This window comes from Somniosus microcephalus, chromosome 11 (assembly GCF_052327205.1).
Source record: "Somniosus microcephalus isolate GS21.2 chromosome 11, FLI_Smic_1.0, whole genome shotgun sequence".
NCBI classification, from domain to species: domain Eukaryota; kingdom Metazoa; phylum Chordata; class Chondrichthyes; order Squaliformes; family Somniosidae; genus Somniosus; species Somniosus microcephalus.
In genome coordinates this window covers 28,929,359-28,948,189 of record NC_140997.1, presented here as the reverse complement: position 1 = coordinate 28,948,189, position 18,831 = coordinate 28,929,359, and the positions used below count along the sequence as shown (strand labels likewise).

Sequence of the window (18,831 nt, the reverse complement as noted above, 5' to 3'; positions counted from 1 at the left end):
CACAACTCCTAACAAGGCTAAAGTTGACAGGCGGCTCTGACGCTGCTCCGGGTTTGAGAAACACACTGTCCCAGTGTTTACCTTCAACGCGCCTCATGACGCGGGTTGCAGCCCCAATAAAAAGGCAGCGGCGGCGGTTCTGGACGCCACACTCGCAGAGCTGCTTCTTGCTGGAGCCGGGCTGGGAAAGTTTGCGTTGCAAGCCTACCCCATCCGCACTCCAGCAACCGGGATTTCCCCCCTCCACCCGTCCGCGTTATGATTAAGAAGATGTCCCCCTGCGAGCCCGAGGTGAATATTCCTGCCAAGAACTGTTACCGCATGGTCATCCTCGGCTCCTCCAAAGTGGGCAAAAGCGCCATCGTCTCCCGCTTCCTCAACAGCAAGTTCGAGGATCAGTACACGCCCACCATCGAGGACTTCCACCGCAAGTTTTACAGCATCCGAGGCGATGTTTACCAGCTGGACATCCTCGACACGTCTGGAAACCACCCCTTCCCGGCCATGCGGCGCCTTTCCATCCTCACAGGTAAGGACAACAAGCAGCAACTGCACTGGCCGGAGACTCCCAGCTCCTCCATAAACTCCAACCTGCATAGCAACAGGCTGCTCCCTAAAGCGGGACGGCTGCTCTCTCCTGTCGAGCAACCTCATGTTATCAACAATAACTTGAATTTACCTAGCGCCTTTAATGTAGTAAAACGTCCCAGGGCGCTTCACAGGAGCGTTACACAACAAAAGTTGACATGGTGTGGAGATGCCGGAGTTGGACTGGGGTGGACAAATGTAAGAAGTCACACAACACCAGGTTATATTATTTGAAATCACAAGCTTTCGGAGCGCTGCTCCTTCGTCAGGTGAAGTCTGACGAAGGAGCAGCGCTCCGAAAGCTTGTGATTTCAAATAAAGCTGTTGGACTATAACCTGGTGTTGTGTGACTTCTAACAAAAGTTGACACCGAGCCACATTAGGAGAAATTAAGACAGGTGACCACAAGCTTGGTCATAGAGGTCGGTTTTAAGGAGCGCCTTAAGGAGGAGAGAGAGGTTCACGGCAGTAGCTGAACATTATTATGTGTTAGTTAGCTGAAGTTAAACTTCAATTGCATTGAGTGGCCAACAATCTCGTCTAGCCAACCCTGCTTGGAGTGAGCTGTTTCATCGGAAGGGGGGGGAGGGAAAGAAATTGGATTGTTAAACAGTATCGGGCAGTGTGAAATGTTGGGCGATGTGTCTGGGTGTGCACCATTTGCTCACGTTGTGTTTTCAATTTTCCTTCGATTGCAGGCGATGTGTTCATCCTGGTTTTCAGCCTGGACAACCGAGACTCCTTCGAGGAGGTCCAGCGCCTCAAGCAGCAGATCACAGAGACCAAGTCCTGCCTGAAGAATAAGACCAAGGAAAACATCGAGGTTCCCATCGTTATCTGCGGCAATAAAGGCGACCGGGACTTTTATCGAGAGGTGCCGAGGGAGAGGATCCAGCAGCTGCTGGATGGCGATTCGAAATGTGCTTACTTCGAAATCTCGGCCAAGAGGAACACCAACGTGGACGAGATGTTCCAGACGCTGTTCACCATGGCCAAGCTGCCGAGCGAAATGAGCCCGGACCTCCACAGGAAGGTGTCGGTGCAGTACTGTGACATCTTGCACCGAAAAACCTTCAGAAGCAGGAAAATCAAAGACGAAGACGCCTATGGCATCGTGGCGCCCTTCGCCAGAAGACCAAGTGTGCACAGCGACCTGATGTACATCAAGGAGAAGGCGATCGGCGGCGGCCAAGCCAGGGACAAGGACAGATGTGTGATCAGTTAAATTGGCTTTGGTTTATTTTTTTTTGTTGAAAGGACGCAATTTAATGGATCCAAAAGACGTGGTTGGGGGACAGGTGCTCCGGCCCGTTCTTCACGGCATAAACCTGTGAAGTGAGAGAGTGAGGAGGTTTTCTGTTGAGGACAGTGCTCGCATTACACCGTGGTCGAGCATTGCCTGTGAGCCACCTCTGGCAGATCGCTGGCTCTCACAAGCGGGGCAGGTGTAGGCGCAAGGACTGAGAAAAACAATGAACACAGAAATAAACTTGAGGCTGGGGTGGGGAGCGGCATTTGGACGCGTCCCTAAGGAATATTCATTTTGTCGTTTTGACTGTGAAGTATTTGTACTTGATTTCTTTTTTAAAGTCAAAATATTGTAGTCTTGATATGTGCAAACTCCATGTAGTGCAATGAGTATCAAAAACATTTGTTTACAATTGTCAACGATTTGTTGCATAAAGGTACTTGAAAAATGAACAAACACTTAAAAATTTTTAATAAATGTTTTCAAAGACAGTTTGTGTTCTGATGTGATGTCTACTTTTTTCAATCGAAACAATATAAAATAGATTTCATTATTTATTCAAGTTTCCTTTGTGAATGGGCTCATGCAGTGATTATCAAGTATCAGTTCGTTTATTAGTTCTACAAACGCTGGAGATGGGGGGGGGGGAGGCTGACTGGGGTAAGGGGTTGGGAAGGCTGACTGGGGTAAGGGGTTGGAAGTGGCTGGTCATGTGATAAACTCCAGGACAAGCCCAACCAAAGTTAGCAAACCTAGTCTTGCTGAACATGTATCCCTTAACCAACCAACATGATCAGAACAAATGAAATTCAACACAGATAAATCTAAGGTATTACATTTTGGTAGGAAGAATAGGGAGGTCACTTATTACTTGGAGGGTGCGAGTCTAGGTGGAGTAGAGGAACAAAGGGATCTCGGAGTACAAATACACAAATCACTAAAAGTTGCGACACAGGTTAGCAAGGCCATAAAAAAAGCAAACCTAGCACTAGGGTTTATTTCTAGAGGGATAGAATTGAAAAGTAGGGAAGTTATGCTGAACCTGTATCGAACCTTGGTTAGACCACACTTAAGAGTACTGCGTACAGTTCTGGTCGCCATATTATAAAAAGGATATAGAGGCACTGGAAAGGTTGCAGAGAAAATTTACAAGGATGATATCAGAAATGCGAGGGTATACCTCTCAGGAAAGGATGAACAGGCTGGGTCTCTTTTTTTCTTGAAAAAAGGCTGAGGGGTGACCTAATAGAGGTTTTTTAAATTATGAAAGGTTTTGATAGAATGGATAGAGAGAGAATGTTTCCACTTAGGGGAAGAGTATTAGTGGCCATCAATATAAGATAGTCACCAAGAAATCCAATAAGGAATTCAGAAGAAACTTCTTTACCCAGAGAGTGGTGAGAATGTGGAACTTGCAACCACAGGGAGTGGTTGAAGCGAATAGTATAGATGCATTTAAGGGGAGGCTAGACAAGCATATGAGGGAGAAGGGAATAGAGGGTTACGCTGATAGATTTAGATGAGGAAAGACGGGAGGAGGCTGTGTGGAGCATAAACTTCAGCATGGACTGGTTGGGCCGAATGGCCTGTTTCTGTGCTGTATATCCTATGTAATCCTACGTAGAACAGATAAACTGGTTGTTTATCTCATTGCTGTTTGTGACACCTTGCTGTGTGCAATTTGGCTGCCATGATTACCTAAAAAAAGATTACACTTCAAATAATTAACTGGCTGCAAAGCACTTTGAAACAGACTGAGGTCTTGAAAGGTGCTAAATAAATTCAAGTTCTTTTCAATAGGTTGCCAGGGCACCAGTATAAACAGATCTAAGAAATCCAAATTGTCCGAATGATTTCACTGAAAATTCAAATCTTGACTTTTTGATTTGCAAACTAAATCACTATATCTTGCTTTCATGTATGATTTATGAAGATAAAGTTTATTAAATGCAACAATGACATATTTTAAATCAGCACATAGTTATTGCAGCACCTAACATCTCAAAATAAACTGGGAGATGAGTTCTGAGCTACCCTATCTAATAATTAAACCAAACTGCATTTTTAAAATTTGTAAAATAACTAACTTTTATTTGTCATTGACCCATATCATATTTAATTATATATTTAGACCCTACTGTCTTCACAGGCATGGTTTTCTTGCTGAACTCACAAATGACATATTCCCCCTTGTGCTCCTTCACCTCTACAGTGCTTGATAGGTTGCCTACGCCATCTTTCATTTTCAAGCTCTGTGGGTGTGTCCTTGTGTGGTACCACTCCTATCTGTCTGAACAGAGACAATAAGCAACAATGAATTCTCTTCCTGCCCCTACATCACTATCTCCAGAGTCCCCCATGGATCCATCCTTCTTCTTAGTCCACTTCTTTCTCACCTATACGTGGGCCCCGGTGATACAATCTGTAGATATGGGGTGTGCTTCTAGACATATGCTGATGATACCCAGCTCTACCTCCACTTTCTTTGATCATCTCTGTGCTATCAGACTGCCTCTGTCTGAATAGATGAGTCAAAACGTACTCTAACTGAACATCAGAAAGACCAAAGCTGTAATTTTCAGCTCCTGCCATAAACTCACACCCTTGCTAATGACTTCCCCCACCCCAGTAACTAAATCAGACTAAAGTGGAATGTGCAAAATCTTGCTGTCCTGCTCAATCTAGATCTAAACTTCAAACCCCACAGCCTATACATCACCAGGACTATTTACTTAAAGTTGTGTGACAGTTCCCCTCTCCACTCCTACCTCAGCCTCAGTGAAGTTAAAATTTCTCACAAATGTTTTTGTCACCTCTAGACTCAATTTTTTTGAGTGTCCTCCTTCCTGACCTCCCAAACTCCACCCTTGATAAACTCCAACATGTCCAATATTAAGTTATCCATATCCTGTCCCAAACTAAGTCCTGGTTTCAAATCCCCTCTTTCCTGCTGCTCTAAACTGTTTTCCTTTCTCCCAGTACATTAAGTTTTAAATCCTCATCCTCAAAACTGTTAGTGGACTCACCCCACCCTAACTTTACATGGTCCTACAGCCTTATATTCACTCCCATAGTATTTGGTCCCCTGATTCTGGTCTTTTGTGCAACCCTTCACCTCACCCTACCATTGGTGACTCCGCCTTCAGCTGCTGGCGCCTGCTGTCAGGAACTCCCTCCCTAAACCTCTTCATTTCTTTTCCACTTTCCTGAAACAATTTCTTTGACCAAGCTTTAAGTCACCCTTCTTAATCTCTTCCCACATTAAAAAAAATATTTTTCCATTTCCCATTTTTCTACCCTCGATAAGGCACCTGGGACATTTTCTATATTAAAGGCATTTTATAAAAGCAAATCATTGTTATAGTGTGTGTAAAGTCTTTTAGCTCGCTTCATTTCAAGGGTTGCAGAAGTATTTCTCCCCAGGGTACAAGACCAGCACAGTTTGCACAGCGAATTGAATCATTGAGCAGCAAGCAATAATGACAACAGGTTGCAGTTATATATAAATGAGGAAACAATTCTCCAGATGTGTTCTCATGAATTTCAATTTTACAAAATACTCTGCAAGTAGATTAGTATTCTAGGAGCTGAGAAAATGTTTTAGTGGTTAATTCAACATTACTACCGTAAGCCAAAGTCTACCACTATGCACAGTTATATCAAAGGAGTTTTACAGTATATTTGTGAAAGTGACACCTTCAGATGCTTACGTGTAAAATAGCATTGAGCTCCTTATCAAAGGCTGCAGCACTTTTCTTACAAATGCTGTAACAGGTTACTGTTAAAAACTTCATGTTCCTACACTTAAACATTAATCTGTTTGATGTAATTTGGTTTGGAATCGAAATTTTAGAGCCACTTTGTGAAAACCAAGTCAAAACATAAAGAAAACTGACAACCTGCTAGTAGCAATGGTGTTCATTTATGTAATAACTATTTAAAAAATCAATTAGCTTACATGTACGAATAATGTAAAGAATTATTACATATATACATAAAGAATGAGCGTGGGTTTCAGAATTGCTGTGTCTTTGTCAGGAATATTCTGAACTTGGGATGTTCATGCTTTGCATACAGATATGTTATTTCAAACTATCATCCCATGCTGATAGAATTTGTGTAAATACACTCATTTCTGTCACTTGTTCTTCTGAACAAACCTGTAATAAGTGGTGAGTCAGCATCTTATAAATGGAATGTTACTTCAAGCAATTTAACTCACTTTTACAAGTGATTTTCTCACTTGTCATTCCTTACCTTGGTGTTGAAACAGACTACAGCAAAGGCATCAAACATTTTGCAAAGAAACCGCTTTTAAACTTTGGTATCCATACAATGCAAAATTATAAATTTCTATTCAGTCTGTAATTGGTACAGTGCAATAAGAAGTTATGCTAAGGCATGCACTGGTCTAATCTCATTAAGACCATGTTCAGTTTTGGTCGCCCTGACACAAAATAGATATATGTGCATTGAAAGAGCAATAAGACTGGTTCAAAATGGAAAGGGGATGAGCTCTAATGAATGATTAGAGAAATTCAAGCCCATAGTATAGAAAGATGGCAGCTGGTGGGAGGACCTCACTAAGGTCTACAGAATATTAAATGGTATGAATAGAGTAAACCATGTCCTGGGGATGCTGAATTCACAGCAGTGTGTTGAGCAAGTTGATTAAAGAGCTAAGCTGCTCCACCAACTCTACTCACCCAAACTGCAACACATTATGCAATGTGGCTATGCTACTGTGCATCTATCCGTGTCGACATTTCAAAATGCTGTGAACACTTTGCACGGTGTCAAATAGCCTTCAGCATGCTCTGTGTGAGGTGGTGATGGGGAAGGGCCAACACCTATCAACTCTGGCCGATTGTATCTTTAGTTCAGTAAGAGTGGATGTAAGGGTGTGTTTAGCACATGATGTGCTGATATGATTTTCCTTTATCCTACATATACTAGCCTGCTGTATATTTCCACTGTACTACTCTGAAGTTATGCTGTACTGAAGGGAGTAGGTCTGGATGCTTCCTGAGGTCTCCTGAAGACCTATTTGTGATTTTATGGGCTGCCTACTTGTGTGTGTTGCAGTACTAGACAGTTGTGCTAAGAAAGCTTTTCCTATCATGGCTATACAGACCTGCTTTCCTTGTGAAGTTTCTCCAAACACTTGGTCAAAGGCATGTATTGGCAAGCAACTGGAAACAACTTGAGAACCACCTACCTGTTTTTGTGCTTCCGCGCATATGCTGCTATTGGAGGTCGAGTACGGATAGTGGTCAATGCTCTCTACGCAAAGAACATTATACATCTTCAGAATTCCTTCTTAGTGGTTATTTCTAGGGTAGCTCCTGCTAATTTATTTTATTCATTCTCAGGTTGTGAGCCTCTCTGGCAAGGCCAGCGTTTATTGTCCATCCCAGTTGCCCTGAAAAGGAGGTGGTGGGCCTTCCTCTTGAACCGCTAGTAGCAGTTTGATACAACTGAGTGGGTTTCTAGGCCACTTCAGAAAGAGAGTCAACCACGCTGGTGTGGGGTTGGAGTTATATATAGGCCTATGAGTAATTTCACCCATTGGTCTCATTCATGCTCCTTTGATGATTGAACAATTGTGGAAGCACATTATTTGATCGCAAGAGATAGTTCATTAGTTGTCTTTGATCTTTTGCAGATTTATTTTTCTTTTCCTATCATGTTACAGCTTCAATTTTGCATTTCTTTTCAGGTTTATTTTTTTTTGAGTCTTTGAATATCGACTGGCTTTTTAAAAAATCAAATGATGCATCATGCTTTTTGATGTCTTGGACCAATAAATACTTCTTGCCTCAGTGCTTAGTCACAGCAGCCCTTTACTAGCACCAGCAAAAGAAGCCACATCATTCATGTCCGTCAAGTGGCTTACCTCTTTACGTAAATGCAATAAAATTTACTAACTTCAAATAATACGATTTTCATCAGCGATGACTAAAAACTCAGTGGAATCAAAAATGTAGTGATTGGCTAACATTAACTGTACCACAGCTTCAGCAACAATCTGCATTTATACAGGGAAGGTGACCTTCCAACCTATCTATAAAGTGCTTCGAAGTGCACCAGTTCTGTTGGTCTACTCTATCTATTATGCTATAGAAGTAACATAGAATGTTCACAAACAGGGCATTTCTGCTATAAGCATAATCTATCTTCCATGATTTTGTATAGTTAAGTATAAAAGGTTTGGTTGGTACACTGAATTTCATTTCTGGTACCCGAGCCAAATCTAACCTGGACTGATGGGATGAAAATTTCTCAGATCGGCCCACTTTAAGGGCTTCGCGAGAGCTTTGGGAGTTTCTGCCCAGTATCTATTAGACACACATGGCTACAGCACTAAACTGCCTACAATGCACATATGGTCCAAGGTGACTCCAATTTTCATTTCCTCCCTATGGGGAAGTGCCAAAACCAAGAACTCGCCCTGTGTGGGATCTTAGGCACAAATCCAAATCCTATCAGCTAGTGGCAGAGTGATTTAGATATATAATGTGGTCTGTAAATACATTAACAAGACAATTGAGCTCCTTCCATATATGACCCAAAACAGACCTTTTTCCCCCAAATTCTTCAAAGACTTACACATGATTTGATCAGAGTATACTCTTAGTTTTCTTTATTTTCCAGATCAGAATAAGTGCCTCCAGCACCAACTTGTAAGTTTGTGCATTAAAGTTCAATCCTGATTATACACAATGCCACAGACACACTTTCACTGAAAGAATTTTGATGAAATGACGAGCAAAGCTAAGGGCAAGCACAACGACGTGACCAAATGGCGAATGGGCACATTGTTTTCAAAGACATTCGAACTCCAAAGATCATCTCCTAGGGCTACAAAAAGACGTCACTGTTCAGCAAAGTCTAGTGAATGCAAAACAACTTAAGGCACAAGACCAGAAAAACAGGATGCTTCGAGAAGTATGCTAGGGTCAACAGACTGGAAGCCAAACTTATTTATTGCCTTTCAAAAATTATCCTGGAGTTGCTGGGATTTCAATCAAGAATGAGCTGGAGTGGCTATGTATTAGGTGTGCCGAAACCTAGGTCAAATGAATATCCTAGAATACACCCAAGTTGAATGAGAAGTTAAAGCAAGTAATTTAATAAATGCACTGGACGAGAAAATAAAGAGAACAAACTTGCATTTATACAGCACTTTTCACGACCTCAGGACATTTCAAAGCACTTTACAACCAATGAAACACTTCTGAAGTGCAATCACTGTTGTAATGCAGGGAAATGCGGCAGCCAATTTGCACACAGCAACGTTCCACAAACGGCAATGAGATAAATGACCAGATAATCTGTTTTTAGGGACGTTGATTGAGGGATAAATATCGACCAAGACATCGGGAGAACTTCCTTGATCATCTTCGAATAGTGTCAAGCGATCGTTTACATCCAGCCGAGAGGGCAGACAGGGCCTCAGTTTAACATCTTGTAAGGAAAGGGTTAATCAGATGTTACTGCTATTTATTTCACTTTATATTAATTGTGTCCAACAACTTTTGAATTGTAGCTGAACTCATTAGCAGCCTAATTATCTGTATGATTTAAACAGATACTGTAACTAACTTGTAACAAGGCCATGTGAGTTTATAGGTCTGAGCAGGTGTGCAGACAACGCAGCATCTTGTAGGCTATTCATCTTTCAACTTCACAGGCAAGCAGGAGATGCATCACATTTTATATGACGGTTTAATGTCTGCAAAGATGAAGGTGGTAGGAAAGGGATGTATTAATCAGAGAATAGCTGCATGCAAAGGCAATCTTATAAGGCTACATTTGAGAAAGGAATATGACCCAGGGTGATGGGAGAGTAACAACCTCGTAGTTTGTTAGAAAGCCTTTGATAGTTCCATGAATGAACTGTCTTCAGCCTAATCATTTGATTGACAGATCAATCAGGTTGAAAACTATACAAACGTTAGGGAGTTGTAAAACGAAAGTTATTGATAAGGGACATGAGAGGGAATTAAATAATGCTGAAATAGCAGAATTTTTTTTTAAAAAAGGTATAAAAGAATGGGTGCTCAGGGAGATAGGTCAGAATTTAAGGTCTGACCAACCTACTATGAGCTCAAAACTGACGTTTTCTTGGGCTCTCTGGAGAACTTGCAAGGTTGCCGCAAGTGCTGCTGTTAAGTGTATGTTTAATTAGTCAATAATGGTTATTATATGCTTAATAAATTTGTGACTGTCTACCTATAATGCTGTGAACCCCATTATTTTGAGGAGTAATCTATAAGCAAGAACACTGATCGTCTAACAATCTCATCCGAAAGACAACATTTCCAACAATGCAGCACTCCCTCAGTATTGCACTGAAGTGTCAGCGTAGATTACACGCTCTAGTATTTGGAGCGGGGCTTGAGCCCACAACCTTCGGACTAGAGAGGCGAGAGTGCTACCACTGAGCCAAGGTGAACACCTCGATGTCTAAAATACCGATTGTGAAGTGAGAAAAATACAGGTTTAGAAAACCAGAGCACAATTTAATTTCTTGGCAAGTCTTCGAAGACTTTAAAAAAAAAATGTTTTGTTCAAAATTTACACGTTTCCAACAGTGCAGGTATGTATGGGGGAAGGTGAAAACACAAGCATATATAAACACAATAAACACAAGGTGTGTGAGGATTTCTGAAACACAAGGGGGTCTATGCCCTCCCTGTAAGGGACTTTCTACAGGTCAAGAAAGACAACAAAGATGATTCTCTCTGGTTAGTCTGATACCATTACACCCCACGAACATCTTGCAGTGGGGAGAAATAGCATCATGCTAACCAGGAGAGATAGTTTCTTAAATGAAGAGCAATAAATATGTAACATATGTGGAACCGCACACACAAAAAGATTGTAATTTGCACAGCTCAAAACCATGAATAGGGCTGGAAGAAAGTTTTCATGATTAATTGAAGTATTCTAGGTGTTATCCCTTCACTTTATTAGTTATTACTGAATGCAAAATGGCATTTTTCTCCACCACTGCCAAACCACAGCAGTGCTGCTAATTGCCACTAGTGCTACTTTTGTTAGACAGGTCAGATGACAAGGTTTTATTAAATGGACAATAATGGACCATTCAGCATAAACTCAGTGAATACATAGCCAGATTCAAACTTCAATACCCATTACTTGCTCTCAGACTAATTATCTGTATCAATTTTGAATGCCAAACCACTTTCAGAACATCCAGTTATCCGGTTGCTGGAAGCTTAAAAGCGTAATGGTTTTTTGTGCTGTTTCTAGATGCAAAAGCATACATAAATTCAAATGCAAGTCACAGATCTACTGTTAAAGACAATATGAAAGTGGAGAAGGAGCCACGGTCCTAGACCAATGGCCTTCAGCATTGCATTTCTTGGTAAATCTGAATTCATGCACCAGCTGACCAAATCCACATAAGTTCACTACTAATGCAGCATGTACCTTCATGTGCAAATAGATCACAGAGCCAGAAAGATTTCACTGCTTCATACATACTCTCGTCAGCCTTACCAGTAACACAAGTATGTTTCACTCAATAAAGTTGTGTATATTGGATGCACTAATTACTAAGAAAACAATGGACATATATTCTGATAAAGATAGCTCTATAGATAGATAGCTGGAGAGAGAGAGAGAGAGAGAGAGAGAGAGAGAGCGCGAGAGAGAGAGAGCTAGAGAAAGCTAGAGCGCGAGAGAGAGAGACAGAGCGAGCGCTAGATAGAGAGAGAGATACACAGTGTATACACCGTGTACTAAATTCAACAACAGGTTTATAACTCAAAGAAAGTACACTCAATAAACCATTATTAAGCTACAATCTTGCCCATATTTCTGTGGTTGTAAAATCAGCAGTAAAAAGATGCATCCAGAATGGAAACTTTCCCTAATGCTGCAACATAGCCACTTCCTATGTTTTGGGGATGTCAAACATGCAAAGGCTCTTGTACTTCTGTAGAAGTTCATTCTTGGTGTGAACCTGATCTCGCAAATTTTGAAGCTGTAGCTGCTGCTGTTCAGGACTAACATCAATCCCAGGCATTGCCGAAATCATCTCCCGGGTGTCCTGCAGCTTGGTCTTCAGTTTATTGAGCTCTTGGTGCACATCTTGGCTGTCTTTGTCCATGCTGCGCGCAACAATAAGACTAGTCAAGAAACCATTACATACAATCCCAAGTTTTTACAAAATGTTTAAAACAGCAACATTACTGTGACTATAGCATAACCATATTAATAAATTAACACAATTCAGCAAATATCATAGCATTGTTTCAAAATAATTTTTTAGGCTTTACTATAGGAAAATACTGCAGTAGTCCAGCAATGTGTAAAATATAGCAGGGTTTGCTAACAATTCCTATCCATATCTTCATACACCATAACAAGCAAAGAGATAGCAAAAACAAGGCAGCATGATGCCTCAGTGAGCAAACAAACCACATGTTGTGGTACTAACCTGGAGACCAGGAAAGTCTTGGGCTCAATTCCCAGTCTGTGCCAAAAGGCCTGATCTCAGCATGGTGGACACTGCTGAAGCTGGTTAGCTTTGGTGTCCATGGGTTAGGAAAGGGAAAGATTGACAGGGTTGCCATTCCTGATCACCATCTACTAGCCACAGCTGAAAACTGCATGTCTGCAGACATCAGATGAGAACAGGTCAGACTTGGCTGTGGTGACTCCCCCACAGTTGAAAAAGCTGGTCAACACTATCTGGCCACTTGTTTGAGGTTCTGTAACAGCTGCCAGCATCTACTGAAGCGGACCCCATCATGAGTTACCATCTTCAGTAGAGGATGTAAAAATGGGTTTTAAAAAAAACACAGGAGAGTAACAGTTCATAAGGGATGGTTTGGAGAAATATGACGAACTAATTGATCCCCTTTCATTTTGGACACAGGGAAATAGGAACATAAGAGCAGTAGATCATTCAGTCCCTCAAGCCTGTACCACCATTCATGTAGAGCATGGCCAATCTGCATCAACTCCATGGTAACATATCCCCCTCAAGTCACACACCATCCTAACTTGGAAGTATATCGCCGATCCTTCATCGTCGCTGGGTCAAAATCCTGGAACTCCCTACCTAACAGCACTGTGGGAGTACCATCACCACGCGGACTGCAGCGGTTCAAGGCGGCGGCTCACCACCACCTTCTCAAGGGCAATTAGGGATGGGCAATAAATGCTGGACTTGCCAGCGACGCCCACATCACAAACAAATAATTAAAAAAATCCCATAATACCCTTACCTAATAAAAATTTATCAATCTCAGTTTTGAAAATTTCAATTGACCCCTAGTCTTGACAGTTTTTTGGGGGAAAGGAATTCCAGATTGCCATTACCCTTTGTGTGAAGAAGTGCTTCCTGGCATCACCCGTGAACAGCCTAGCTCTAATTTTAAGATTATGCCCCCTTGTTCTGGACTCCCCTACCAGAGGAAATAGCTTCTCTCTGTTCTAGCCTAGCAACTCCTTTAATTATCATTTTTAAATGTAAAAATAGTGTGTGTGCACTACAAATAGTGACAAAACTGTTATGAAGCCATATTATACTATGGCGCGCTTACTTTGGAGTAATAAAGTTGGTCACTCTGACAACTCTGACATAAAACACATCTTTCTGCTTCACTTCCACTCACTGCCTTGACCTTTCAGGGCTGCTGAAATCAAGACTTAAAAAAAAAAGGACTTGCATTTATAAAGCGCCTTTCACGACCACCGGACGTCTCAAAGCACTTTACAGCCAATAAAGTACTTTTTTGGAGTGTAGTCACTGTTGTAATGTGGGAAACGTGGCAGCCAATTTGTGCACAGCAAACTCCCACAAACAGCAATGTGATAATGACCAGATAATCTGGTTTTTGTAATGTCAATTGACGGATAAATATTGGCCAGGACACTGGGGACAACTCCCCTGCTCTTCTTCAAAATAGAAACATAGAAGATAGGAGCAAGAGTAGACCATTCGGCCCCTCTAGCCTGCTCCGCCATTCAATGCGATCATGGCTGATCATCCAAGTTCAGTACCCGGTCCCGGCTTTCTCCCCATATCCCTTGATCCCTTTAGCCTTAAGAAATATATCCAACTCCTTCTTGAATATATTTAATGAATTGGCCTCTACTGCCTTCTGTGGTAGATAATTCTACAGGTTCACCACTCACTGGGTGAAGAAATTCCTCCTCATTTCTGTCCTAAAAGGCCTACTGTGACCCCTGGTTCTGGATTCCCCGACCATCGGGAACATCCTCCCTGCATCTAGTCTGTCCAGTCCTGCCAGAATTTTATAAGTTTCAATGAGATCCCCTCTCATTCTTCTAAACTCCAGCGAGTACAAGCCCAATCGGCCTAATCTCTCCTCATACGTCATTCCTGCCATCCCAGGTATCAGCCTGGTGAATCTTCGCTGAACTCCTTCCATGGCAAGAATATCCTTCCTCAGATAAGACGACCAAAACTGCATACAATACTCAAGATGTGGTCTCACCAAGGCCCTGTACAACTGCAGCAAGACATCCTTGTTCTTGTACTCAAACCCTCTCGCTATGAAGGCCAACATACCATTTGCCTTCTTAACTGCACCTGCATGCTTACCTTCAGCGACTGGTGGACAAGGACACCCAGGTCTCGTTGCACTTCCCCTTCTCCCAATCTATTGCCATTCAGGTAATAATATGCCTTCCTGTTTTTGCCACCAAAGTGGATAACCTCACATTCATCCACGTTATATTGCATCTGCCATGCTTCTGCCCAATCACCCAGCCTGTCCAAATCATCCTGTAGTTTCTTGGCATCCTCCTCACAGCACACACGCCCATCCAGCTTTGTGTCGTCTGCAAATTTGGAGATATTACATCGACTTCCCTTGTCTAGATCATTAATATATATTGTGAACAGCTGGGGTCCAAGGACCGATCCCTGCGGTATCCCACCAGTCACTGCCTGCCACTCGGAAAAAGACCCGTTTATTCCAACTCTTTGCTTTCTATCTGCCAACCAGTTCTCTATCCAAGTCAATACCTTGCCCCCAATCCCATATGCTTTAACTTTACACGCTAATCTCTTATGTGGGACCTTATCAAAAGCCTTCTGAAAGTCCAAATACACCACATCCACTGGTTCTCCCTTATCTATTTTATACTTGTTACATCCTCAAAAAATTCCAGTAGATTAGTCAAGCACGATTTACCTTTTGTAAATCCATGTTGACTTTGTCCGATCCTGTCACTGTTTTCCAAGTGCTCTGCTATTACATCTTTTATAATGGACTCTAGCATTTTCCCCACTACCAATGTCAGGCTTACCGGTCTGTAATTCCCCGTTTTCTCTCTACCACCTTTTTTTGAATAGTGGGGTAACATTAGCTACCATGGGTACTGTTCCAGATTCCATCGAATGTTGGAAGATAGTACCATGGGATCTTCTACATCCACCTGAGAGTGGACGATGCCGCAGTTTAATGTCTCATCCGAAAGACGGCACCTCCGACAGTGCAGCACTCCCTCAGCACTGCGCTAGCAGTTATGTGCTGGGGTCCCTGGAGTGGGACTTGAACCCACAACCTTCTGACTCAGAGGCGAGTATGCTACCAAATGAGCCACAGCTGACACGGTTTAAAACTAGTTAAACATTTAAGACCTAAAATACAGCCGCCATGTTCGCGCCCGGGTGGCCCTGGAGATGGAGCACGCGGTGTCCACCAGCACGCTCGAGGACTTCCGTGACCGGTGGGCGCCGCGGGGACTGGAGTGCATAATTGATTTCGATAACCAAATTCTAATTTGATTTGTTAACGTTTATTTAAAGTTCTATTAGTTACAGTTTGTTTATTTTTGATTGGTGCTACCAAAAGAGGTAAAATACAGCCGCAGTAGAGCTGCCCTCCTCAAAAAACCAGAATCAGTTAATCCATATGATGGGGTATCACAACAATACAGATCTCACTGCCTGCCATTCCAGGGGACAGCCCCAGGCCGGCGTCTCCCGCTGAAGGCCCGGCACCAGCCGTTTCGTACCCAACCCAATCCGTGCAGGGGCGCCGAGCGACAGCTTTACCATTTGATGATGTCATGCACAATGGGCAGAAAGGAGCAGTCCTCCAGTCTGATCGGCCCCTTGGGCTCGGCTGCGGCTGCTGCCGTTGCCGTTGTTGTTGCTGCTGCTGCTGCTGCCGCCGCCATGACTCCAGGCCGCCGACCTCCAGCCTCAGCACCAGCCGCCAGAATAGGCCGTATTCAGGATGGCGTCACTTCCGGAGCTGTGCGCCTATCCATTCATCCGCCTGCCTGCCAGGGCTTTGCTGTGTTTCACTGAACTAGGAATACAGTGGAGGGCCAGAGCATTCCCATTGTTAAATAAAAAAAGTATGCTGGCAATTTGTAGTGAAATCCGACCCCCCGAGGCAGAGGAAAATCAAACAGCTCTGACAATTAATCTCTCCTGCCTTCCAGCCTACCTTTCCCTGCCTCTATACCTGCTTAAAACCTGGTACATCTCTAACTTTTTCCAGTGCTGACGAAAGGTCATTGACCCGAAACGTTAACTCTGTTTCTCTCTCCACAGATGCTGCCTGACCTGCTGAGTATTTCCAGCATTTTCTGTTTTTATTTCAGGTTTCCAGCATCCACAGTATTTTGCTTCTGTATTTATTATTTGTTTTATTCGTTCATGGGATGTGGGTGTCATTGGCAAGGCATTCATATCACACAAATGCCAGGAAATGACCATCTCCAACAAGAGAGAGTCTAACCCCCCCCCCCTTGGCATTCAATGGCATTACCATTGTCGAAGCCCCCTCCATCAATGTCCTGGTTTATTGCCCATCCCTAATTGCCCTGTAGAAGGTGGTGGTGAACCTCTTGAACCGCTGCAGTCCATGTGGTGAAGGTACTCCCACAGTGCTGTTAGGTAGGGAGTTCCAGGATTTTGACCCAGCGACGATGAAAGAATGGAGATATATTTCTAAGTCAGGATGGTGTGTGTGACTTGGAGGGGAACTTGGAGGTGGTGGTGTTCCCATGCGCCTGCTACCCTTGTCCTTCTAGGTGGTAGAGGTCACGGGTTTGGGAGGTGCTGTCAGAGTAGCCTTGGCGAGTTACTGCAATGCATCTTGTAGATGATACACGCTGCAGCCATGTTGCGCCGGTGGTGGAGGGAGTGAATGTTTAAGGTGGTGGTGGATGGGGTGCCGATCAAGCGGGCCGCTTTGTCCTGGATGGTGTCAAGCTTCTTGAGTGTTGTTGGAGCTGCACTCATCCAGGCAAGTGGAGAGTATTCCATCGCACTCCTTACTTGTGCCTTGTGGGTGGTGGAAAGGCTTTGGGGAGTAAGGAGATGAGTCACTCACTGCAGAATACCCAGCCTAAGACATGCTCTTGTAGCCACAATATTTAAGTGGCTGGTCCAGTTAAGTTTCTGGTCAATGGTGACCACCAGGACGTTGATGGTGGGGAATTTGATGATGGTAATGCCATTGAATGTCAAGGGAAGGTGGTTAGATGCTCACTTGTTGGAGATGGTCATTGCCTGGCACTTGTGTGGCATGAATATTACTTGCCACTTAGCAGCTCAAGCCTGGATGTTGTTCAGGTCTATGTGCATGCAGGCAGGGACTGCTTCATTATTTGAGGAATTGCGAATAGAACTGAACACTTTGCAATCATCAGCAAACATCCCCACTTATGAACTTATGATGGAGGGAAGGTCATTGATGAAGCAGTTGAAGATGGTTGGGCTTAGGCCACTGCCCTTAGGAACTCTTGCAGCGATGTCCTATGGATGAGAAGAATGGCCTCCAACAGCCACAACCATCTTCCTTTGTGCTATGTATGACTTCAGCCAGTGACGAGTTCCTCCCTCACCCCCCCACCCCCTGATTCCCATTGACTTCAATTATATTAGGGCTCCTTGGTGCCACACTTGGATGTCAAGCTGCTTTGATGTCAAGGGCAGTCACTTTCAACTTACTTCTGGAATTCAGCTCTTTTGTCCATGTTTGGACCAAGGCTGTAATGAGGTCTGGAGCCAAGTAGTCCTGGCGGAACTCAAATTGAGCATCAGTTATCGGTGAGTAAGTGCTGCTTGATAGCACTGTTGATGACACCTTCCATCACTTTGCTGATGATTGAGAGTAGGTTGATGGGGTGGTAATTGGCCGGATTGGATTTGTCCTGCTTTTTATGGACAGGACATACCTGGGCAATTTTCCACTTTGTTAGGTAAATGCCAGTGTTGTAGCTGTACTGGAACAGCTTGGCTAGAGGCAAGGCTAGTTCTCGAGCACAAGTCTTCAGCACTACAGCTGGGATGTTTTCAGGGCTCATAGCCTTTGCTGCATCCAGTGCGCTCAGACATTTCTTGATATCACGTGGACTGAATCGAATTAGCTGAGGACTGGCATCCATGATGGAGCGGACCTGAGGAGGTGGCCAAGATGGATCATCCACTCGGCACTTTTGGCTGAAGATGGTTGCGAATGTTTCAGCCTTGTCTTTTGCACTCATGTGATGGGCTCTGCCATCATTGAGGATGGGGATATTCATGGAGCCTCCTCCTCCCATTAGTTGTTTAATTATCCACCACCAATCACGACTGGATGTGGCAGAAATGCAGAGCTTTGATCTGATCCGTTAGTTGTGGGATCACTTTGGCTCTATCTATAACATGCTGCTTCCGCCGTTTAGCATGCATGTAGTCCTGTGTTGTTGCTTCACCAGGTTGGCACCTCATTTCACATATGCCTGGTGCTCCTCCTGGCATGCTCTTCTACATTCTTCATTGAACCAGAGTTGGTTGCCTGGATTGATGGTAATAGTAAAGCAAGGGATATGCCAGGTGATGAAGTTACAGATTGTGGTGAAATACAATTCTGCTGCTGCTAATGGCCAGAAGTGCCTCATAGATGCCCAGTTTTGAGCTGCTAGATCTGTTCTGAATCTATCCCATTTAGCACGGTGGTATTGCTACACAACACAATGGTGAA

General features: G+C 43.4%; 2 protein-coding genes across 2 annotated transcripts; one reads left to right on the top strand and one right to left on the bottom strand.

Annotated features, from left to right (window-relative positions):
• Nucleotides 1–236: 236 nt before the first annotated feature.
• rasd1 (RAS, dexamethasone-induced 1) lies at nucleotides 237–2,328 on the top strand. The gene is made up of 2 exons (XM_086000419.1): nucleotides 237–529; nucleotides 1,287–2,328. Exons 1-2 carry the CDS (start codon nucleotides 259–261, stop codon nucleotides 1,811–1,813), a joined length of 798 nt encoding a protein of 265 aa, XP_085856545.1. The 5' UTR covers nucleotides 237–258; the 3' UTR covers nucleotides 1,814–2,328.
• A 6,613-nt stretch (nucleotides 2,329–8,941) lies between these two features.
• On the bottom strand, nucleotides 8,942–16,162 carry med9 (mediator complex subunit 9). The gene is made up of 2 exons (XM_086000420.1): nucleotides 15,906–16,162; nucleotides 8,942–11,979 (listed from the first exon to the last, which is right to left on the bottom strand). Exons 1-2 carry the CDS (start codon nucleotides 16,028–16,030, stop codon nucleotides 11,763–11,765), a joined length of 342 nt encoding a protein of 113 aa, XP_085856546.1. The 5' UTR covers nucleotides 16,031–16,162; the 3' UTR covers nucleotides 8,942–11,762.
• Between the last annotated feature and the right edge of the window lie 2,669 nt (nucleotides 16,163–18,831).